Below are 20,355 nucleotides of genomic sequence, written 5' to 3' on the forward strand. Positions count from 1 at the left end.
ATGTGCTTGATAAGATTTGATAATTCATTAATTACATGCATCTGATAATAATTCGAATTGTTGTTGAACATGAAATGTTTTTTCCCTGACCAAATATAAATTTCTTATTTTGTAACCTCCTTATCTCCCTTCGAGATTCCCAAAAAAAAAACGAAGAAAGGAATGAATAAAGTTTGAGGTATTTTATGAAAATTTGGGAAAATTCATTAAAAATTCAAAAGCGAAAAAAACATTTTAGAAGATGGAAGATTTATCATTTTTTGTATGATTGATTTTATTGAATTTTTCAAATAGAATATCAATTGAATAATGGGTTTTGTGGAATAATATAGTGTGCAATTTAATTGCATACACGCTCACATGTAAATTACTCCACATTTTTAGGTTTTTGCATTATTTTGAATAATTTTCATTAAAAAATGCACGGATGTTGCCCTGATTTATTCTCTTTTATTGGCAAGTCAAACAGAAAAAACAACAAATTGTGTTATAATTTATGTCTCCATATCGAATTTTTTTAAGCTGATTTTATAAAAACAATCGTGAAGGGTTTTTTTGAAAACCCAAAAATGAATTTTGGTGAAAAATTTTTTTTATTAATTTCGTTTCTTGACTTTTGTGAAGTAATTAAAGGGTTTGGACTAAATTTGCTCGGATATTGCCCAGATATTTAGTCGTCTATTTTTACATAAAAATGCCCGGGTATGTCCGGCCCGGATACGTTCTGAAAACATTCTGGCAACCTTACTCTTGTCTGATAAACCACATGTTATGATGGCATGTTTTGAGGCATGGCATGCGGAAAAAGTACAAGATATCTTGCACAACTTAAATGTGATACATTTGTTCAGGAAACTTTTTTCCACATTGTTGTGTACCGCACTTTCAAAAACTCAAAGATACATAATTTGTATAGTTTGGCCCATTTTTTTTTTTTTGAGAAAGAAAATGCCAAATTTTGGTGTTATTGAGTTCAAATATCTTTGCGGTCTTTTACGTGTAAAGGCATTTAAACTACTTCGGTTTTGAGGAACTACTTTTAATCAGATTTATTGGAAAATCTTATGAATCTCTCACAAAATGGATATTGGGTGAAAGGGCTAAACGAATTTCGTTTTCTGGCGCCAAATTGACATTAAATATGACGGCTTCAACTTTACTTGAAAATGTGTTAATCACTGAAAATCGCATAAAATTTTAATAAGATTTTTGACCATTTACAGCATTTTAAAGATCAGCGAAAGGTGGTGTAAGATAGCGAAATTTGATTTCTACTAGGTAAGCCCTTTCACCCAATACCCATGTTATGCAGGTTTCGTGTGATCTTTAGTCGTTTACAGCATTTTAGATTTAACTGGGCGCTGCCATCATGGATTTCATGATGGTGTCAGAAAGCGATATACGACTTCTTCTAGTTTAGTCTTTTCACCCAATACCAATGGGCTTGTGATATAGCTCAGTTGGCAAGTCTGTTGTCTCCTGAGCCGATGTCCGTGAGTTCGAGCCCAAGAGTAAACATCGAACACGGTTGTACCGGATAGTTTTTCAATAACGATCCGCCAACTGTAACGTTAATAAAGTCGCGAATGCCATAAAGATGGTAAAACGACTATAATCGAAACAAAAAAAAAAAAAAACCCAATACCAATATTGTGGGGATTTCATGCGATTTTCAGTGATTAACAGCATTTAAGAGTAAAACGGAAGCCACCACCTTGGATTTCAAGATGGCGTCAGACAGCAAAATTTGACTTCTTCTAGTTTAGCCTTTTCAATTACTGCCAATATTGTAAATTGTTTTTCAGTCATTAACAGTGTTTCAAAGTTTAATCGAAGCCGCCATGCATGGAAGGTAGTGCAATTTGACTTCTTTTAGCTTAGCCCTTTTACCTACTACCGATATTGTAGAGGTTTCATGGGATTTCCAGTGGTTAACAGCATGTTAAACTTAAGCGGAAAACGCCATTTTGGTTTTCAATATGACTTCAGAAAGAGAAATTCTACTTCTTCTAGTTTGCCTTTTCACCAAACACCCATCTTGTGCGGCTTTCATGCTATTTTCAGTGATTAACAGCATTTTAAAACTTAACGGAAACTGCCAATTTGGATTATAAGATATCGTCAGATAGCGAAATTCGACTTTTCCTAGTTTAGCCCTTTCACTCAATACCCATATGGTGGGGTTTTCATGCTATTTTACGTCCTCTAGAACAGTTAAAAGTAAAACAGAGGACGCCACCTTGGATTTCGAAACGAAATTGGACTTCATCTCATGGTTTCATTCCACCGGACATTCACCTCCAATCCATTATTTATTTCATTCAAAAAGTCTGTCCTCATCGTCCTCATTTACTGTACTAATGATTAACAACTCAGAAATGAGGAACTCATTCTTAGCGGTTGGTTGCCTTGTGAGAGAAACGTTAAATTTTAGCTATTTATATGGCTCTCATAAAACCATTATAAAACTCATTAGACATTTATCTGATCATTATAAAGATATTAAGCATTGAATTGACTAACGCCAGGTTGGTCGCAATATCGAAGGGCACAAAATAACGTCGTTTCAATGGATTCACAATGTCAAGTATTTGATCATATTTTTCAGAAATAACGGGTGGCAACTAAAATTTTGAAATTTTTTCAAACACTCAAACATAAAAAAAAGCCAACGGGATGCTGCCAAAAAATTCAATTGTTCTCACCGCTACATTGGCAAGACAATTAAAAAAAAGTTTAAATAAAGTGCCGCAAAAAGATAAGAGGCCCAAAATACACTGAGGATCAAATTTTGACTCTTAAAACATCCCAATGCCGCTGCATGATAAAAAATATTCCGTATATTGTTTTATAAAAGCTTTTTAAAAACTTTCGTGACCAACAATATAAAGCATAATGATTTTATCTAAGTTTCAAAAATGGGTCACGATAACGTTTCTAGGATAGGGCCAAATAGCTTCATAAGAGTGATGCATAGAATTCGCTTTATTGATTGTTATAGTCCCAACGAAGTTTTGCTGACCATAATAAAGCTGAAATTGTTAAAAGGGAATTGTCCCTGTTAAGTGTTAAAGAACCTATTTGTTCATTTATTCCACAAAAACAAAGACTAAAATTTCATGTTGCTAGGATATGTAGTTAAAGATAAAAGCTCATTACTGGGTAAAAAAATCAAATAAGGCTCCACCTAGAAAACTCAAACTCAGAAGACTCCGGTCAAATCCGACAGCAGATTAAAATTTCTCAACAAAAAAAAAATTATAATAATAATAACTGAATATAAGTATGTTTAAGCAGACCATTTCGGATGCTAGAAAAAGACCTTTCTTGACGACGGTCAAAATAGAAAAGACATTTCATTTTATTCATGCTAAACATTACAGTTATTGGCGCACTGATTCTCCATATTATTCTTCATATTATTTCACAAATCATGACAAAATGGCAACACTTTACAATTAAATTATGGCAAGATATCGAGGGGTTTTGATGAACTTTCTGAACTATTCGAATTTAAAGTGACCAATATGTACAAGATTGATCAAAGTACTATCTCAAGCAAACTTAATTCTCATAAAACAGGTACGAAAAAGCTTACTCAGCCCCATCATTGTTCTATGCAGTTCAAAATTAAAGTTTTTATTGACATTTTCAAGTTCCAAATCAAGTCTAAATGACCTATTCAGCTCCCTTCAGCCTTTTATGTTTGCTTCCAGAAATAGTAAAATGAGCATCAAATGCTTTTTCTATCTCAATCTCACCATCTTTAGAATATTATTGAAATAGCTTATTTTTTATTTGACAATTTGTTCTTTGTCGGGGTTCAGAATAGTCACCCAAGTAATCAAATGACTTATTAAAAAACTTGTCCGGTTTGGGGATCAAACCCCGACCTTCGTGGTGACCATCTAACAATCTTACCATCTCATAATTTCAACCGGGTAGAAAAGATTATTTTTATCAGATTCCCTATGGTCGCACTTCAATGTACTTTTTAAACTATGTTATGTGGATTCTGCGTGTATTTATTGAGTTAAAATATTTATGAATAGTTCAATAACAATGCTCAAAATAAACTATACTCAATTAAACTTCCAGTTCCCTTGAGAAAAACCACAAAAAGGTCGAAACCCCCACTCCCCCTCCCCTCCATGAGGATCCAAAAAAGCAAGCATGGAATTTGACTCTACACTCAAAATTTTAAATTCAGAATCAAATTATGATAATAGGGTAAGGTAAACCAAGAGTAACAATCTAGACTAAAATTATAATGCCAAAAACCCATCCCAAGTTCATTATTCTGCTACATTTTTTTCAAAATTTTCTCACTTGTTCATAGTAATTCAGTTCGGAATATGAAATTTTAAATTACATTAAACCCATTCTGGAGGTTCTGATTCCATTATATCCCTAACCAAAGATTTGTTTTCATATTTCGGATCCTGTATCCAGTTCAGTTTTCTTGATTTTCAGTTCGGATAATCAAAACAAAATTAACAATGAAAAGCTGCTTTGAAATCATGGTTCGAATTTAGCTTTGCATTTCATAACAAATTTCAATCACTTTTTCGAAATCATGAGCATTTTCAATATTTTGATAATAGTTTTCCGCATATTAAAAAAAATTGTTTTACTTTCAAATTCGAATTTTTTAACTTCATTCTCAAACAAAATTCAAACATTTAAAGCTTCGAAATGGGAAATTAATTACTCAGATTCTTATTCATTATATGAAACTAGCTGATCCCATACGAACTCCTTTTCGCTTTCAACTTGGAATATGTCATAAACAGTTTGTCTGAAAGTCGATAGCCAAATATTTTCCAGATGCATTTCCGAATTAATTGTAAAGTTATAATTGCAAAAATATTTGACGAACACCTCTTCTGTCGTCTGCTACTTCATTTGAAATCAGGAATTGATTGCTCGTGCCAATCTTTGATATCTGAAGTCGATTGTCCGTCTCTGAAAACTACCGTGTGCAAATTTTCATCCCAATCCGATGTATAATAACGACGATATTTCAAAAATATTGTAAGGTTAATATGGACGACCCCATTGCCGGTCCCTTACGCTGAATTCAATACCTGAAATCGATTTATTGTACCTCAAAACTCTCGTGTACCAATTTTCATATATATTTCATCCGATGTATAATAAAGACAATATCGCAAAAACAGTGAATAGTTAATATGGACGACCCCTTAGGCCGATCCCTGACTTTAATTTGGATAAGTGAATTCAATTGTTTGTCCCAAATAACTCCATGTGCCAATTTTCAACCCAATCCGATGTATAAAAACGGCAAGATGACTAAGATATTGAAAACTTAATATAGACGACCCCTTTAGCCAGCCCTTTTTTTAAATTTGATACCTCAATTTTTTACAAACATAATTTCTTAGGAAGCTTGAATTGATTTGGCCTAATATTTTTATCTTCAAAAGATTAAACTGCTGTTTTATCTTTTCCATCCGTTATCTAATGAAAATATCTTTTGAATATTATTCCACTTTTCAATATGGATGAATTTGTTGAGCATGTTGGAAACTCACTTTGCATGTTTTCAATTGCATGTGTGTATTTTTTTCGCTTTTTAATTTCGCACTGTTTTATTATTAGTTTACCTTAAATGTTGGAAGTTCTACTAATAGTTTTTTGAAGTTATCGAAAACACCATTTTTATATTATGAAAAAGGTTTCCTTTGAGTTCTGTTTATTTTTATGGGCACACACATCCCATTCATAGATGGTAGAATCGGCCACATTGGTCATCAATGGTAACTCAATAGCTAGAAATTGGTCAGTGAAATTGAATTGTATAAAACTCAAAACCTCAAGTTTTATTATCTTATCAATTTATCTAATCCCCCATCAAAATTCCAATTGAAGCGTTAAAATCGCAGCCTTGAACTTATAACTCTAAATCTAAAAAAAAATCTTTCTGTATGAGGAATTCCAAAAATATAAAAAAATGGTTGACCCTCAAAGCCCCCCAGCGGCGGTAAAGAGCACTTTGAAAGCCACTACTATTCTAGTCAATATATTTCTAACAGGCTAGTTGTATTTTTCAATCAAAATGTAGGCTTTTAATTGTATCCAAATATCTCGTACCGGTAGCATGTGCTTTGAACAGTAGAAGGTACAAAAAACACCCGCCAAAATTTTCACTTTCAAATTTTTAATGCTTAGCAAGCTTCGATTTCCTATCCAGTACATGTGAGCTCTGGATGGTCGTTTCTAATAGCCTGCCCTTGGTGATGGTGAAAATAATCCCGCCAACGAAATGAACGGAAACGAAAGTCGGTTCAGAAAATGGGTGCCATGACTTTTGGTTCGTGGGAATAAAACCGTTGTTGTATGGACGACCCTCTTCAAAAGGGGTCATCCGAAAATCTAAAAACATTTTTCATCATTCCTGGTCCTAATGAGCACCCATGCCAAATTTCAGCTCTCTAGCTCTTAAGGCAGCTGAGCCTATTGAAGACAAACATACAAACGAACAAACAAACGGAAATTACTTTTTATATATATAGATTCATATTTTAATTTAGATTCACAACAGAGATTAAAAATGAATAATTTATACATTAAATTTAAATTAAACCTAAACTAAAGATTTTGAATAATAGATTCATGGATGAGGGCTCTTGAACTAGGTTCATAAAATTCTGATCCTGAATTAAGATTCAGAAATTGTATTTCAAAAATTGTATGGAAATTCGGCTACAGATTCAAAGCTCAATTTTGCATAATTCAGGTTCAGAATTCAGATTCAGAATGCAGATTCAATATTTAGTAAAAAAATTTAGCTTGTAAATAAATTTTACAATGTTGAGGAATTCAAAAGATCATGAACTTTAAATCACTTCATACAATTCATTTTCCAGATTTAAAATTTTCATCCAAGACTAGTTTGTATACACAATTCAGCTGAAAATCGCAAATAAAAAGTATAATTTGAGATTTTTTTTAAAGTTTTGTTTTATGCCAAAAACCCAAATTTTATTTTAAAAAATCTTCCACGGGATTTTCATTATGGAATTATTCATTAAAACCAATATTTGCTGAAATATGTACCTAGCCTTCACCTTAAAAATCTGCACAAAATTTTATACTTTCTCGGTGAAGCCGCCAAACAACAAAATTCGGCATTTTATGTTTCAGAAACCAAAGGACCAAATTCAGCAAATTTGATATATTTTAGTAACGGGAAGTGTTGTGTTAATTTGTGTAGAATAAGGTTAAACTATTCGATTCATTAAATTTGTATTATGCGTTTTAATGGAGCATACTAGCGGCAAGCGAAAAAACAAAATTTCTAGTATTTGGACCGCAATGTGTTAATATTGCAGTTTTTTTATAGCCAAATTTTATACTGAAATCATTAATTTGGTTCAAGTTTGCATAAGTTTGATCCGAATAATTGCTATCTCTTATTTTTTTTTTTGAAAATTTGATTTTTAAAGGTTAATATCTTTGAATTTGCAAAAGAATGTGGAAGATCGGGCTTGTTTGATTGAGTATAGAATAAGTTTCTTCAAATGGAATGCTCTCCTTTAAAAAAAACTAATTTAATGCTCTAATCAAAAAAGTTTGATCTACCAAACAAATTAAATGATTTTAACCATCGATGAAAGCGAATTTAGCTTACCTTTCAGCTTTAGGACCCATTTCCTTAAGTTGAGATTTGATATGAAACCTTTTAATGTAAAAGTACTTGAAAATTAATAATCGTATAGCTATAAGGGTATATACGGACGATAGTATTGGCGAAAAATTGGCCTCAAATTTTGATTTGCTGGCGGACTCACCAGTGATGCTAAGTGCGTTACTAAAATCAGTATTTACTTGTTTTAAACTAATTTGAATATTTCTGAATTGATTAAATTTTTTGACTATCAACAGCTAAACGTTTGATTTCACTACGCGGCGTTCATAAATGGATGAAGATAATTCATCTTTTGCTAATGAATTTTCATGCTGAATTCAAAACATTTTTATGTACTACTTGGTAGATTAAAAAAGAGTTGTTTTTAACTTCTAAACGAATACAAAATCAGTAACAAACAAGTAAATTAATGAAAGTCCCGTCTATGTTGACTTTGAAAATAACTGCTTACATGCTCTGATTATTTTAAACATACCAACATAATTCGCTACATCGTTTGAGTGTGCGATACAGTAAGTTGTTATTTCGTTCAGATGAATGATGCGTTTAGTTTAAAATTCGAAAAAAATTCTACGGGAAAGTTGCAAATTCTGAGTACTCATGAAAATGTTTTTCAATTACAATGTAATTAAAAACATATAATCATTTTCCAAAAATAAATGCACTTGGCAACCCTGAACACCCAAAAAAAAAATCAAAACACGAACATCTGTGTCTCGCTTTTCGACAGGGCGAATTTGTCGATATTAGTACTGGAAAATTGTGTTTATTGTGCGCCCTTCTCAAAAATCGATTCTGTTCGCCCAGTTTGAGGTTAGGGCTGAGGCCTCCTGCTAAGGTGGTGTTCGTGTAGAACTGTCAATATATCCTAATAAACATAATTTGTGTTATTTTTATGCATTCGCACATTGGTAAAAATCAGTCACCAAACCCCCCCCTTCCTCCATGAGTCGGTTCTTCCTAAGGCAATTTGATAATATTAAAAGATAACCATTTGGTCTTTTTTAAGTCCATTTAAAGTTATTGCTGATTTGTTTTCATGTATTTTAAGAAATATTTATCGAACTATTTCTCTTATAACTCTTACTATTATTACTTTTTCTCAATTCCAGATTCGAAACGCCTGTAAAGGTGAAAAATTTACGAGTAAGTGATCGAAAGTGAAGTGACTCTAGTGACGATGGCATCCATTACTATGAACCTTTTCCTGCTGATGAGTTTAGTTGGATTACTAGCAGCAACCCCCGACGCTGTTACAGAGGAACTTCCACCAGGTATGATTGACTTGGTTTTTTTGTCATATTAAACCTAAATTTAAATGTTCATTTGAACAATATTATGAATATTTACTTAAAAATAATCAGTTTGACAAATTTGATAAAATTTTCAGTGCTTCCAAAAATTGTCGTAAAGTAAAATTTGCATATAGATATGGTAAATTTCATCGAAATTTTCATATTTTGTTTATATTTTCATTGTTGAAAAAAACTACAGTAAAAAATTACAAGAATGAAATAAAATATTTAAAATTGAGCCTTTTCACTAAATTGGGAGAGAAAAAAACACAAACATTAACATACTGAAAAAATATTCAGGCATCTTTGCACGACGCTTTTATGACAAGGATGAAATGGAAATGTCAGAGTGAAAAGTGATTTTCCTGCTAAAAGAAAGAAAAAAACGACACGAATCGCTTCGACAAGTGAGATTAATTTTATTTTTAATTTGACATTCAAGGCTGTGCCTTTTCACAGACACATTTTTTGTTCGCTTCCTTTTCCGAGAGCCGGTAGGGCGGCTTTTACCTATCTTGGAGTTAGCAGCCGGTTTGGTGTTATAATTTTCGAGCTGAAAAGAGCCCGTTGAAAGTTTTCTCAGTTCTATCGTGTTCTTCTCATTCTTAGTGACGAATTGCAAAATTGTGTGCAATTAGTGGTGTCATTGTTTTGAGAAGAAGGAAATTATGAATGATGAGATGAAAAAGACAATTTCCATTTTAGTTCCTTGTTACGAGATAATTCAATAATGACTATGCCAAAATTTTATTTGACTTGAAGAAATTTGAACAATAACTAAATTTTAGCGAGTAGTTGATGCTGGAAATAAGTTAACAGTTGCTCAAATCTTCTTTATTCAAATTTAAAATAATTTTAACGTAGATGATATACGTAGATACCATTGAATTTTTTTATCCCTCGAAAAGTTTCAGATCAAAGTAAAGATATACTACTGAAGTGACACCTCGATTGAGGACAGGGTAAAAGGTGTTGTATTTTTTCCAGGTATTTTGCTGTTCTGTTTTGTTCCATGTTTGGTACCTTGCTCGGAACATTTTTTCCAATTTGGCAGGATATCGTATGACCGTTTCGCTCCATCAGGGCAACACTTGGCGATAATGATGGAAACAAAGCGTATGCAAGACTACGACACATTTTTTGTGGTTAGATTAACCCGAAAACAGCCGCACCAGTTCAAACATTGGAACGATTCAATATGAATCAGTCCTGTTTTTTTAAAAGATGTCCCATAGGATAAATTTCATGTGAAATAATAAAAACTTTCAACACACATCAAAAGTTTCAATGATCATTTGTAAATTATCTTTAAAAAAAACTGAACCAGTCCGAAACTCCCAGCAAATTTTGCCACCCTTTTGAACCGACCAAACAGGAAAATCCAGCTTCAGGTGTAATGAAGCTGAAATTTCTCGGAAGATACCCCCTAAGAGTAACCGGGCGATGCGAGGCCAGCTTCTCTGGAATTTGCAAAGTGGACTTTCGGCTTGGATGAATGCTGCTCCGTGCAAAGAAGCTGTCAGAACGAAAAAAAAGCTGTGAATATTTTTCGGTCCTCTTCGCTGCTTGGCTCATGTGCAGGAAAAGATCCTTTCGCGTACATTATTCCCCGTTTTGGCACATATCAGGTTAACGATTGATGCTTTTTAGACTTCCTGTACTTCAGCAGGATTAATCTGGACTGCATTTTTTGTTTTCAAATCGCTGCTATTCGCATCAGCTAACAGGAGTAAATTCCGAAGCACTAATTGTTCTCAATCAATGGATATCAAGATTTATTTTTTTCTACTCTGAATGGTATCTGGGTAAGTTTTCCAGTACCGATCTTCCATTAACCGACTACGTCCATTCATTTCCCAATGTGTGGGCAGAAGAGATTGGCACTGCCCGGTCTATCTTTTGTTTCTCCGGAAAGATTATGACAACAAACAAAACTTGTGGCTTCTAGCACCTCGTTGCCGCCTGGTGTAAGATATTTACCTTTCGCACTGCTGCCTTGGTGTAATTGTTTTAAAGAATAATGAAAGTCGAAAAATAACTCAGGTTTTTATTTTTTGTCGGTATAATTTTTGTTTTAATTTTAAGAACACCTTGAGGAGGAAGATTTTCGATAAAATTTGGAGTTCAAACAAATGGGAAAATTAAACATACTATAAAACTTTTTGAGTTTATTTCAGTTTTTTCTGCACAATAAATAGAATTTACATAAGCACATTTTCACCATTGAATTAATGATAATCAATGTGATTTCCACAGTTTCCTCGTATGTACATCAGACTGAGTCGATTTAGAGTCATTTTTGAAATTCTTAAACCCTGGGGTCTAGAAAGCTTCGTTTTGTCTCAAAATATCTAAGTTTTTTTTCGCAAAATTTTTAAGTTAAGTTTCTATGAGTAAATTTGAACTTCTAGGTTTGTATGGGAAATGTAAATATTTTGTACTGAAAGACGAACATCATGTTTCTTAGTAAATTCTTCATAGGATTCTTTATACTGCCCAACTTTGTCAAAGACCATATCTTTGTATCTTTTCAGACATGGTTACCTTTTATGCAATAGTTCACCAGGCACCAGCAGTAATTTTTAATTGAATTTATTATTTTTCAATAAAAAAGACATACCCCAATAACAGCTGTTAACTTCTTTGCCAAATAAGATACGAAGTTGAGGTCTTGGCAAAGTTGTTGATCGGAACAATTCCTCAAAAAATTAATAAATTAATTGATCGGATCCACAGAAAAAAATTCTGTTGATTTTTTTGTACAAAATATTCAACTTCTCCATACAAATCTAAAAGTTCAAATTAACTCATATAAACTTTACTAAAAAATTTACAAAAAAAATCGTGGAAGCTTTTTAGACCCCAAGGTTTGAAATATTAAAAAAAGACCCCAAGTCGACTCTTTCTAATGTACATATTATATTTATTCAAACTTTCTCACGAATTTCTCGGGTTACACTCAATTTTCCATTACTTTGTTTAGTGGCCTCTCTCTCTCTAGGAGGAAGAAAGGCTTGAAACTTCTTATGGACAATTTCGGTCCCAAAAACCAGGTCAATTTTTAAGTCAGTCTGTTTAGTCGTTTCCGAGTCCATTCAGACAAGCCAACCCATTTATATGTATATTAAATACAATCTGATGCCGTACGAACTGCGTTTTGCCTTTATGTTTTAAAAGGAGGATGTTGTGTTTAAATGGCAATTGGGATGCATTTTCACCATGATCATGGGATGCTTCACTACGTCCTATAAAATTTCCGTGTATGAATTTTCGCCAATATCCGATGCATAGTAGGTAATACAACTGTTGCGAAAACTTTAAAAAGTTAATAGGGATGACCTCATTTCCTGTCCATTTGTATAACTTTTTTGTATGGGCTTAATATCGTCAATATAGTAAAAAAAAAACACTGGACAGTTAATATGGAAGATCCCTTTTGCTAATCCTTAACTCAAAATTTTTGACTTTAAATCGATTGCCCGTCCCCAAACACTCCTGTGTGCCGATTGTAAGTCCAATCCAATACATAATAACGACAATGTCTCAAAAAAAAAACCGTCAATATGGATGATCTTTTTTGCAAACCTTTTACACAAAATTTAATACCTGATATCGATTGCCCATCTCTTGAAATTCCCGTGTGCCGATTTTCTTTTGAATCCAATAGGGTCAAGTGGGGTAATTATGAACACGGGGTAATTCCGAACAAGTGCCATACGCGCTGCTGTGGGGGATGAATGAACACAAAAAGTTCCAAAAGTGGTAGTTTAACATCCGATTGATAGCTATAAGCCGTTTCCGATCTGTTTTCAAATCCTAATGATATCATTTCAGATGTTTTAAAAAACCATTACCCCGTGAAACGGAAAACGTTTTCGACAATGTTCAATGTTTTGAATATCAGATCATAGGAAATCCTGCTAGAATATTGTTATCAACTGTTTTACATGCAGTTTATGATGCTCTGTCTGGATTTTGAAGAAATTATGAAAAAAATTATTCGCACTGAGTCACAGATGAGTGTTCATATTTACCCCATAGTTTCCGTCCTATGGGGTAATTATGAACACATCTTCTTATTTCTTGATATTTCTAATGCTTTTTAATGGTCAAATGATTTATTCATCAACTTAGGGGGCCATTCACTAATTACCCAAGCATTTCCAGACCCTTTTCCCCCTCATCCCCTTGTAAGAAATTTCTTAAAAAACCACCCCCCCCCCCCCCCTTTCTTCTTAACACATTAACGACCGTGAAGAAATATTAGCCGGGAAACATCAACACTCGGCATTTACATATGTCCCAGAATCCACTGGACCAAACTCAATAAATTTTGTAATTAAATTAGGTCTGCAATGTGTTAAGTTTTGAAATTTTGAGAAATTGATTTATTTTTTCCAAAAATGAGATTCGGCTTAAGGAAAAAAAACCTATGCCAGTTCTTAACAGTCTTTGAAAAAAACTTTTGAACCCCATTTTTTTTAAACTGAAAATAAAATTTCAAAAGAGGAAAAAAGTGAATAAAACAGAAATTTTGAAAAAGCTTAATCTGTAACCAAATTTAAACAAATCTTAATTTTGTTTAAATAACTTAAATAAAAACTGATTATCGTTGATAAAAAAAGCAGTCAAAAGTTTCACCGGTAATACCAAAACCGAAAACCTGTTTCCCAGGAATAGTTCTCTTATACCGAATACAGGTTTTACGTGCTTCCAAAACCAGGTTTTTGGGTAGTTGATAAACAATTAGGTTATATACCAGACTTAAAGAAATGTTTAATTTGACTAACAATTAAATTCCCCTTTGTTTACAAAAGGTTTGCTGATCGAGCTTTTATTCATAACTGTGTGAAATTTAACATTATTATGAAACTTAAATCTTTGTGGTCAACAGTAAAATATATGAAAAACATTGATAAACTCAATTGGTGAATAAGTCCACAAAGCAAAGATCAATTTTCCTGTATGTTTGGACAACGTGCTGCTATTCAGAACATTAGAATTACAGCAACTAATAATTGTTTATGAGTTAAATCTGGATCCAAAATTTTTTTTCTTGCAGTCTAATTTTTTACTTAGATACTTTTTTCAATAATTATTTAAGTCTACTCCATTTCTGATACCTGATAGATACTTTTTTCAATGTTAATTTGTTTGAATTTTTTTTTAACCCTTCATTTCATGATTTTTTATTTTTCATCAAAAATCATTTCAAACAGTTGGAAATGATGAGTACATCAAGAAAAAAATTAAAATAAATTAGGATTTTTCACTTTTTCCATACATTAATTGTTGCAAATTTGTTACTTTATGAAACGAAGGGTTAATTTGGTGCAAAATGAACATCTTTTGGTTGAAGATTTTCTCTTTCTGTGTGTTGAGGAAAACTTCGGTAGTACTTCAATTTTTTTTTTGAAGGAATAGAACTACTTATGTGAACTTTCAGACAAGTGATAAAAAAATTTATAAGTGTAAATGTGTTTTAAAACTTTGTGTCATATAGAACTGACAAGAATTGTAAAAATGTATGGTTAACTTATCCAAGAAGATTTTAAGGAGTGTTTTTGTGAAACAACCCTTTTAAAATATTTTCGAATTTCCTGTATATGTATAGGTTTCAATTTCATGATACCTCGCACGTACGTGAAAAGCCTATCCCACGACATTTTGGTGAAGATTTGATGTTTGTTGCGCAGGACATTTTAAACGGATGTAAAAACTATCGAGTAGCCTAACTCGTCTAAAATTTCACACGTATGGAGAGGTCCTATCAAATCAAATGTAAATGTAATGTAAAGAAACGGAAAAAAGAAACCAACCAAAACGTTAAAGATGTAATAAAGAAATTAAACTCTTGAAACAAAAGATAGAAAAATATTAATTAAAAAGAATACTAAATAGCTAATTTTCTATTGTTTTACATCTTAATTTTGAATACATTTGTTTATTTTGCAAGTTTTTTACATGAATTGGATTGAGTTTTCATAAAACAACCCATTTTCTTGTTACTGCTAATTATTTTCATTATTTGGTGTTGAATTGAGATTTTCTGACACCGTATAACTCATATTGGACAAGTCTCGGGGTAAATATGAACATAGCTCGGGGTAATTATGAACAGAGTTTGAGGTAATTATGAACATAATTTTTTAAGTAAAAAATCACCATACACTGCTTACTATGGATAAATATAACGTATAACTACTATTACTTTTCAAAAATTTTATACCAAGTTCGTAATCCGTGTTCATAATTACCCCCTATAGAGTGGGGTAAATATGAAAAGACGGGGTACTTATGAACAGACGTCCCAAGGTTAGAGGTTGCGACCAAAAAACAAAAATTGTTCTACAGAATGATTACGAGCACGGAAACATTCATTGATGGTAGCTTTTAAAAGTTTGTGATGAGAAATTGACAGATGGTGGCTGTAAGTGTGCCAAATGAAGAAATTTTGTTCATAATTACCCCACCTAGCCCTACATAATGACGTTTATTTCAAAAATATTACAATCAATGTTGGTAACTCTCAGCATGCTCCATAAGTTTATTGTCGCTGAATATCCAAATCGGAGTTTTTGTCAACATTAGCGACGGCGACATTACTGACGAATTTTCAAGTTGACCAGACATTTATCAAATATATTCCGCCGGATCAAAACAATAGAAAGGGTTGCCGATTGTCGAGGAGTTAGATTTATTTTTCATCGTCGGTGGTTGGCAAGGTTGCCAATCAACAACGCGAAAATTTCGGATTTCAACTGCATTGACAATACTTCAGCCAGGACATGCACAACAGAATCACCCTCTGGCGAAATTTCTTACAAGAAGGGGATTCCAAGCATTGGGAAACTATCCGTTTTACAAAATGAATGCTTGAAAGAATGCTTGGAATCCTAGCATTCTATTTCTTCTTCCTCAATCGTTGATTTCTATAAATAAATACAGATCTATCAGCTAAATTACGCGCCTACAGAAACATAAATATGGTTGTTTGGTTCTGACCTGAAAATTCGATCAGACCAAATAGAAAATCACCCGTAGCCAAGAAATGGATTATGGCTAGTATAGCAATAGATAAAATCCAATAGGATAGTTGATTTAACCATAACTACTGTTCTTTCCGAAAATAGAAAACTTTAGATTCAGATTCAATAATCAAAGGAATCAGGTAAAATCTTTTGTTATTTCTTATTTGAGCTTTCAAATGATAATTTAAAAAAAAAACAAAAAATAATTTTGATTCTTAGTTTGAAATAAAACGTGATAAAACGCATTTTTCATTGACTTATGTTTCATCCACGGCACCCAAAATTGTCTAGGTCCCATTGACGATTTGCAGCAAAGCTTTTTGATATGCAACGCCCACTGGACTTCACATATGGAACTAACAAAATGATGACGACAGCAGTTCTTTAACGCGCCTGTGAATACAAACTGTTCCTGAAATCCTGAAATATTTGTGAAAACTGGCAAATTTTAGGAAATCAAAACTACCGAATCTTTTAAAAAAGTCATCAATTGAGTGGTTTCAATACCTTCTGCGTTTGAAAATATGTTTTTTTTTTAAGTTTCTTATATAATTCAATTGAGATTTTGAATTCGAATTACGAGGAAGCTATTTCAGAAGAAATCGGTTTTCGTGATATTTTTTTCCGTCAAATTTGAGGAGAATATAGTTTTTAGGAAAATAAACATAGCTATGTTTTGGTCAGCAAGCGTTCGAAGGACGGAACAATTTGTTGAATTGTTAGGCCACACAATTCATACATTCAGTACAAGAGAGGACAGCACAAAAAGCCCATGAATTTTTATCTAGCTGGAAAGGCGAGTATTCAACCTATAAAGTTGACAAAAAGGACATATTATTTTGATTCATAAATCATTATTGAACTAAAATATTATCTAAAGATAAAAATTTAAAAATGAAATTCGAATATTGATTTATAAAAAAATTAAGAACTCTGAAAACTCTTTCTTGATTTAAATTTTCATAATCTGGGTATTTACCTATATTTAATTCGTTTGAATTGTTATTTGAACTTGCATGATCAATTTGCTTCTTGTTTAAATTTTCAGATTTCAAGTTCCTCCTTCTCTATTTTTTTTAAATTTGATAAACTGTTTGACGAAATCAACAAATATTGTGTGTTAATCCACATACAAATAAAATTAAAGAAATCAGTTAACCTTTATTAGAATATCACGCATAACAATGTTTCGAGTGCATCCTTAGATCGTTGGTATCCAATTTTTTATTTGTTTATAATTTTAAACACTTTTCATTTCACCAGTTACCGTTTGGATTGGCGAAAACAAAATAAGTTTTTTATATGTCATGGTCGGAAAACAAGTTCGAGGCTTACTGGAGAAAGTCTGCCATGGCCCCAGAAAAAAAAAGTCAAAATTAGGACTATGATGTCAATGTTTGAAAAATATAGAAATCTTACGATTAAATTGAGGTTTCATTTTGCTGTTTTTTCTTGCACCTTCCGGATCGGTCCCCCGGGAATCGATGTCCAACTGGATGTACAACAAATACCTCTCTCTATGATTTTTTTTAAATTTCTGATTCAAATTAACATCTTACTCGTACACCTTAGAAATAAATGTTGACTAAACAAAATTATATTCAAATGTTCTAGTTCAAAGTTCTAGTAGAGAATCAGTGATTCAACTAATTATCAGATTGTTTAATGTAGAATAGGCAAAAAGAGCCAAATATACCAGCTATTGAGTTATTGTAGCAATAAGCTGTTGAGAAATCCTCTACAGCTAAATCAACTTCACATCAATGCTAGTTTTTTTCGAAGTTCTCGATGTTAATTAAGAAAAAAATTGGGATCTAATATAAATCTGTGATAAAGAAAAACCAACCATATGAATTTTGAAAACAATCTGTAGAGTTTTTTATGCGTGTAAAACCATATTTTTGCGTTTTCTATGCTACACTGAACCCAAAATAAAACTTTAAAAAACAATTGAAGGTTCACTTAAAAGTAAAAATTAAATTATTTTCGTTTTGTGCGGATGTTCCAACTGGATTGAGTTGTCGCATACGGTCAACGGTCAGAAATCTTGGCCTAACTATTTTCGATTATCGGAACGATGTTTTGTAATTGATTTTTATAGCCGAATTATTTTTATTATTTAAGAGGAGAAATCACCGTGAATTTGTTTTATGAAATGAATTTGCGGCTTTATCGGTGAGGGTTAAAGAGTTGAAATGAAAGACGGATAGAAGATCAGAAGAAAATTCTAAGGTGGTGAAAAGAGCGAAGAGCATTTGAAATAGAAGCTTGACCACATACTAAATTCTTTGTCCCACACCAATTAACTGTATTGAAGAAGTAGTACCCAATAGAGAAGGCACTACGTTTTTCGATACAGTTAATTATGGATGGTTCGACCGCCATGTGAGTGTGCACATGTGCCGAACGGACAAAAAATTTAGCATGTGGTTGCTCTGTTAAGTCTTCTATTGTGCGATATCGTTCCATCGATGGCTAGGTAGATTTCTTATTTTCGTTTTGTGCGGATGTTCCAACTGGATTGAGTTGTCGCATACGGTCAACGGTCAGAAATCTTGGCCTAACTATTTTCGATTATCGGAACGATGTTTTGTAATTGATTTTTATAGCCGAATTATTTTTATTATTTAAGAGGAGAAATCACCGTGAATTTGTTTTATGAAATGAATTTGCGGCTTTATCGGTGAGGGTTAAAGAGTTGAAATGAAAGACGGATAGAAGATCAGAAGAAAATTCTAAGGTGGTGAAAAGAGCGAAGAGCATTTGAAATAGAAGCTTGACCACATACTAAATTCTTTGTCCCACACCAATTAACTGTATTGAAGAAGTAGTACCCAATAGAGAAGGCACTACGTTTTTCGATACAGTTAATTATGGATGGTTCGACCGCCATGTGAGTGTGCACATGTGCCGAACGGACAAAAAATTTAGCATGTGGTTGCTCTGTTAAGTCTTCTATTGTGCGATATCGTTCCATCGATGGCTAGGTAGATTTCTTATTTTCGTTTTGTGCGGATGTTCCAACTGGATTGAGTTGTCGCATACGGTCAACGGTCAGAAATCTTGGCCTAACTATTTTCGATTATCGGAACGATGTTTTGTAATTGATTTTTATAGCCGAATTATTTTTATTATTTAAGAGGAGAAATCACCGTGAATTTGTTTTATGAAATGAATTTGCGGCTTTATCGGTGAGGGTTAAAGAGTTGAAATGAAAGACGGATAGAAGATCAGAAGAAAATTCTAAGGTGGTGAAAAGAGCGAAGAGCATTTGAAATAGAAGCTTGACCACATACTAAATTCTTTGTCCCACACCAATTAACTGTATTGAAGAAGTAGTACCCAATAGAGAAGGCACTACGTTTTTCGATACAGTTAATTATGGATGGTTCGACCGCCATGTGAGTGTGCACATGTGCCGAACGGACAAAAAATTTAGCATGTGGTTGCTCTGTTAAGTCTTCTATTGTGCGATATCGTTCCATCGATGGCTAGGTAGATTTCTTATTTTCGTTTTGTGCGGATGTTCCAACTGGATTGAGTTGTCGCATACGGTCAACGGTCAGAAATCTTGGCCTAACTATTTTCGATTATCGGAACGATGTTTTGTAATTGATTTTTATAGCCGAATTATTTTTATTATTTAAGAGGAGAAATCACCGTGAATTTGTTTTATGAAATGAATTTGCGGCTTTATCGGTGAGGGTTAAAGAGTTGAAATGAAAGACGGATAGAAGATCAGAAGAAAATTCTAAGGTGGTGAAAAGAGCGAAGAGCATTTGAAATAGAAGCTTGACCACATACTAAATTCTTTGTCCCACACCAATTAACTGTATTGAAGAAGTAGTACCCAATAGAGAAGGCACTACGTTTTTCGATACAGTTAATTATGGATGGTTCGACCGCCATGTGAGTGTGCACATGTGCCGAACGGACAAAAAATTTAGCATGTGGTTGCTCTGTTAAGTCTTCTATTGTGCGATATCGTTCCATCGATGGCTAGGTAGATTTCTTATTTTCGTTTTGTGCGGATGTTCCAACTGGATTGAGTTGTCGCATACGGTCAACGGTCAGAAATCTTGGCCTAACTATTTTCGATTATCGGAACGATGTTTTGTAATTGATTTTTATAGCCGAATTATTTTTATTATTTAAGAGGAGAAATCACCGTGAATTTGTTTTATGAAATGAATTTGCGGCTTTATCGGTGAGGGTTAAAGAGTTGAAATGAAAGACGGATAGAAGATCAGAAGAAAATTCTAAGGTGGTGAAAAGAGCGAAGAGCATTTGAAATAGAAGCTTGACCACATACTAAATTCTTTGTCCCACACCAATTAACTGTATTGAAGAAGTAGTA

The 20,355-nt window shown here is 33.0% G+C and overlaps 1 protein-coding gene across 1 annotated transcript in view; it reads left to right on the top strand.

Annotated features, from left to right (window-relative positions):
• The window catches only part of LOC129750510 (semaphorin-2A), a 402,306-nt gene that overhangs the window by 37,046 nt on the left and 344,905 nt on the right, over positions 1-20,355 (top strand). The window contains exon 3 of the mRNA XM_055745474.1: positions 8,785-8,946. Within this exon, the coding sequence (XP_055601449.1) occupies positions 8,853-8,946 (94 nt within the window). The 5' untranslated portion in view covers positions 8,785-8,852. The remainder of the gene's footprint in view (positions 1-8,784; positions 8,947-20,355) is intronic.

This window comes from Uranotaenia lowii, chromosome 3 (assembly GCF_029784155.1).
Source record: "Uranotaenia lowii strain MFRU-FL chromosome 3, ASM2978415v1, whole genome shotgun sequence".
Taxonomy (NCBI): domain Eukaryota; kingdom Metazoa; phylum Arthropoda; class Insecta; order Diptera; family Culicidae; genus Uranotaenia; species Uranotaenia lowii.